Source organism: Chaetura pelagica, unplaced genomic scaffold (genome assembly GCF_000747805.2).
Source record: "Chaetura pelagica isolate M959 unplaced genomic scaffold, ChaPel_1.0 scaffold829, whole genome shotgun sequence".
NCBI classification, from domain to species: domain Eukaryota; kingdom Metazoa; phylum Chordata; class Aves; order Apodiformes; family Apodidae; genus Chaetura; species Chaetura pelagica.
The window spans coordinates 16522-21171 of record NW_009954535.1 but is presented as its reverse complement, the minus strand read 5'-3'; the positions used below and the strand labels follow the sequence as shown (position 1 = coordinate 21171).

The window sequence follows — 4650 nt, the reverse complement described above, 5'->3', positions numbered from 1 at the left end:
CAGCAAAAGAGATCAGAGGCCTGAACTCAAAGCTGTCAGACACCCCTCTCTACACCTCCTTCTGCAATTACTTGTTAGGCTACCTCAAAACCAGGGAAGGAAGCTTCAAAGATGCAGTTCAGACTAAGAGGAGGCCAAGTGAGCGATGGAGCAGCTGTACTGCCACCTTTGAAAAATCTTTGAAATAATAATAATAATAAATCCATATAAATAATAATCCCACGAGCCAAAACCTAAAGGAAAGGGTTACAACAATTTGCTGTCATTCAGGAAAATATCTAGGGCTTTTCTGAACCCATCAAGGGTGAAAAGGGCTGAGACAAGACTTGAGGGAGCAAGACCATGGCCATGTAATGTGCTGTTTCTCCAGCTCTTCCTCTCAACTGTACAGTGGGTTTTGGTGATAAATCCTGTGACTTCATTTACAAAACAGAAATACAGAGTCAAGTTTTTTTTAGGATCTGAGGATTCGTAATTTTGCCCTGAAGTCAGCAGGGAAAATGACAACATAGCAACTACTTGTCAGAGGAGCAATGCTTGTTCAAATCTTTTCTACCACACTATTCTCCCCAGCATTTCTTTGGGAAGGAATCACACAGAGAGAAAGAAAATCCGTGACACACTGAACTTCAAACAAATTTTGGGACTGAGGGAGGTTAGACAAAGGTCAAGTGGTTGGTATATAAAACATGTAACAGTGAACATAAGAAATTAAATTTTATTGGAAGAAAATGTACAAAATAAAGACACCCTCGTCTACTTTAAAAGTTTAAAAAATAAAACCAATATTTTCAGTTTTTAACACAGGATGATCCACCTTTTCAAATTTTGTGTTAAAATTTTAATGTCATATTAGACCCTTTTGGAACCATCAGAAAAAACAAGTTTTTCCTATTGAAGTGAATGTTGTCTTCTAAAAATGTGGATACTGACATAATTTATGTTCTCTGATATACCCAGTGATTTTTTTTCCACTATAAACTGAAGTTGTTGTGACCTTATCAGTTTTTTTAAGATCAGCCATCACAAACGACCTGTTACATCAATAACAATGCAACCCATTATTCAAGACGAGAGATTTTAAACCCACAAACTGTACAAAAAAAGTAGGGTGAGAACAGAAGTCAAGCAAAATGCACACGTGCAAACACATCCCACAGGCTTTGAAAAGGTGTGAAATGGGGTTTTCTGACCAATGTGGGCTACGTAGGGCTGGCATCTAAGAGAGGAGCATTTAAGGCTGTACATTGTGAACCAACACTGCACCTCTCACCACGCGGGACTGTTGGTTGCTCTCACTGTTGGCTAACACAGCTGTGCAGGTATTTGGCAGGTGGAAACACGACAACTCCTTCAGGACATGATGGTGGAAAGGTTCAGCTGGAGGGCATTTCACTCGTGGGCTGCATCCTGCCCCTTTCAGTCCCTGGTGGGTTGCGGTACGGCACCAGGTAACGACGGGTTTTCTGCTCAAGACAGGGACTCTGCAAATTATGGCACTGCTTTTTAACATGAACTTCTGCTTTACAGAAAGCCAGGTGCCTGCCATTCCTCCAAGCAAGTCTCCCTTTTCACTTTAGATAGAGCTTCTCAGCCAGAGCACAAATTGTTTCAATGTCTGCATAAACTTATTGTTGCTTATCCGATCTCTGATTCTTTCAGAGTAACTAGCTTCCTCCCATATTCCTTTATTTTTCCTCAAGGCCTTCAGCTCTGCTTGAAGCAGTTTTTTGTGAAGTTTCCAGTAGAGGTGGGAATGGTGGTGGAGTCCTTCGATCCGTGCTGCTCTGCCAAGTCCTTGTCTCAGGAGCTCTTCGTTCACGCACACGCTGAGAAATCGCCCCTATAAAAAGGCACAATAAACATGATATTCACTTCACTTTTAGAACACTATATTTTTTGCTGTGTGAAATCCCTCTGAGATGCAAGTCTTACTTCTGGCTAAATCTACTTTCTGGCAGAAAGATTGTAAAGCTAAGAGGAATCCATTTGATTGTTAAAACCCAATATGACTGCAAGATGTTTGTGAGAGGTGGACTAAATGTCAGGGAAATCAGACCTACAAGATATAGTGTAGCACTGCCTGACAGAGGAGTACACTCCTGTCATTAATCAGTCTGCAAAAGTACTGTCTAGAAACCAGACTTACACTTAAATTTGTATCAAGATAGATAAACTATAAATAATAAAATTCCTCAAATATACTGAAGGAACTGACTGGTTTAATGACAGTTAAGTTAAAAACTGCAGACGAAAGTCAGTTTTTGTCACTGTATTTACCTTATTTACAAATAGTAGGCATTCAAGTGCCAAATCCTCCCTTCCCAGAAGCTGGAACCATATCACTTGGTTGGGTTTTAACTCTTGCTGTAACCAGGCCATGCCCCTTGGAGCCAGCTCCACTCCAGCCAGTCTTACCAGCAGAAGACCTTTTGATTGCCCTGATGATAGAGAGAGAGAACTTGGGCACTGAGTGCAGACAGGGAATCTTCATCTGTTGGTGCTGAATTCATTCCTATGGACTTAAAAAAAAATAATAAATCCATTTTAGTTCCCCAAAGCACTAAGTATTCACAAATAAGAATTAGGTCTCATCTCTCCTTCAGCAAAAAAATAATGCAATGTTGCATAAGTGGCTTAAGCTAGTTTGTTTTATTTTGCATACAAATAAAACTGCCTTCATTACCAGTCACTGCCATTTTATCTGAAGGGGCAGAAACAGCAGACAAGGAGCATCAGCTCCTGCAGGTGTTGGCACAGCACGGTGTGACTCCCAGACAGGACAGTCATGGAAAAGCTGTCCACGAGGATGGTTTGTGTAGGTGGCTGCCAGATCCTCCTCTGTAAATAAAAGCATCATCCCAACAGAGCCTTTTTGCCAGGAATGAGATGAGTGACACAAGCAAACCAGCTGCCTGGGTGACAGCTCCTGCTGCCAGAAAACGATCACAACAACAACACTAATTAACACAAATCCTGCCTTGGCAAGCTCTTCTCACAGGTCTCCTGCAGTGTTTTACTCCACAGTGTCCCCCCTGTACAGAAGGACCAAGAGGCAGAGCCATTCCTGACCCCGTCCTCCCAAGCCTCCCCTTCTACTTACATCTTCTCTGTATGGATGTAAGGAAAGGAATGCTGATGGGAATGTGTTCAACTTCCAGGCCTTTCTCAGTTACATGATGTACCCTGCCCCGCAATTTCACATTCTTTTCTACAAACTCCACTGGTATATCCAAAGCACTTGTGAACTTTGTTGTCTGTTGATGGAAAGAAGAGCAAGGCAAAGCTTAAAAAAAGAGTAGAGCAATTATAATCACAGTAAGTCCAACTCCTTCTTAAAACAGTTTGGAAAATTACTGATCTGTTACTAGACAGCACAGGCAAGTAACACATATCATATCCATAAATTTTTAATAGTAATCAGCTGCAGAAGCCTTTATGTACCAGCCCTTCCACACAGTGAGGGAATTTCTGTTTCACAGGACTTGCAATCTTAGGGCTGGGCATGAGAGGAAGGTTTGGAGAAAGAACAGAAAGTGATGTTTTTGAGCAGTGCATATCAAAGGTCACTTGGTTCACCTTGAAAAGAGTGTTTTAGAAGTGGCCCAAGTGGTGCCAGAGCAGGGCTGAAAGGAGCCAAGAAGACAAGAGGTGTTCAAAGAAGCTGGCAAAGAACTGATGGACTGAAAACAAAGGCTGAGCAGGAGGAGAGAAACAAGACAGCCTTTGATCAGGGAGCAAAAGAGGAGAGGGACCAAAGCAGGTGTACACCTTTGAAAAGATCACAAGATGGTTAAATCTGACACCACAGCCCTCGCTGAACTGGGAGATTCAAAGGGACAGTTACCTGATCACACAGGAAAACTGAGCTCAGCAACAGCAGAGAGGAATGGAGCAGCCAGTGGTGCGGGGGTGGACGGGGAAGGACAGGCACCAGGGGTGGCCCAGCACCCCCAGTTAAGGCACTGGTGCCTGGAGGAGCCTTTTGAGGAACACTTACCTACTTCTACACAGTACCGACCTGCTTATGTACAACCCCTGTGACACAGCAGCCCTGGGGGGAAACAAAACCCCCCAACACAACAACTAAACAGGAGACCTTCCTATTGGATGTTAATTCAGTAAAACTTCCCCTTTGTGCTCTGCAGGAATAGAGAGTTTCAGGACCTTGTGGGCAGAAAGCCTGGAGGTTTTTATGAAGAGAAGTCGTTTAGGTCAGATCCCGTTTGCTCTGAAAGCTCCATCAGCCTGGTTAACACACTCACAAACCCTTGGTTTAAAAACACACACCAGCACGGACCCACAACACCAAACACAACAGAAAACAAGGGGAAAAAATATTCTGGCAGCGTCTGTAGTTCAGGCTTTCTGGTAAGATTTTAAAGTAAAAGCTTTCTGCCAACGTTCTCTCCCAGCAAACTGCGTTTGGAATTGTGCAGAGGGAAGAGCAGAGTCAGTTTTTAACCAGCTGGAAGGGCACGGGAGGGGGGTTGGTCCCTGCCTGACACGGCTGTGGCTCCACTTAGGGTCGTGTTTAAAACTACTGAAGGGGCGGTTTCCACTCATGGGAGTACAGAACCAAGATGTGAGAAACCCCCTCTGCTTCGGCTTTATGCAGAGTAGGGGTCTGAGGCAGCTCGGGCTGCACCT

The 4650-nt window shown here is 43.6% G+C and overlaps 1 protein-coding gene across 1 annotated transcript in view; it reads right to left on the bottom strand.

The window, feature by feature from the left end:
• Positions 1-1576: 1576 nt before the first annotated feature.
• LOC104395064 (chromosome unknown open reading frame, human C3orf33) overlaps positions 1577-4650 on the bottom strand; it is an 8815-nt gene continuing 5741 nt past the window's right edge. The window contains exons 2-4 of the mRNA XM_010004733.1: positions 3104-3286; positions 2281-2441; positions 1577-1843 (exon numbers count right to left, since the gene is read on the bottom strand). Coding sequence (XP_010003035.1) covers positions 1577-1843; positions 2281-2441; positions 3104-3286 — 611 coding nt within the window. The remainder of the gene's footprint in view (positions 1844-2280; positions 2442-3103; positions 3287-4650) is intronic.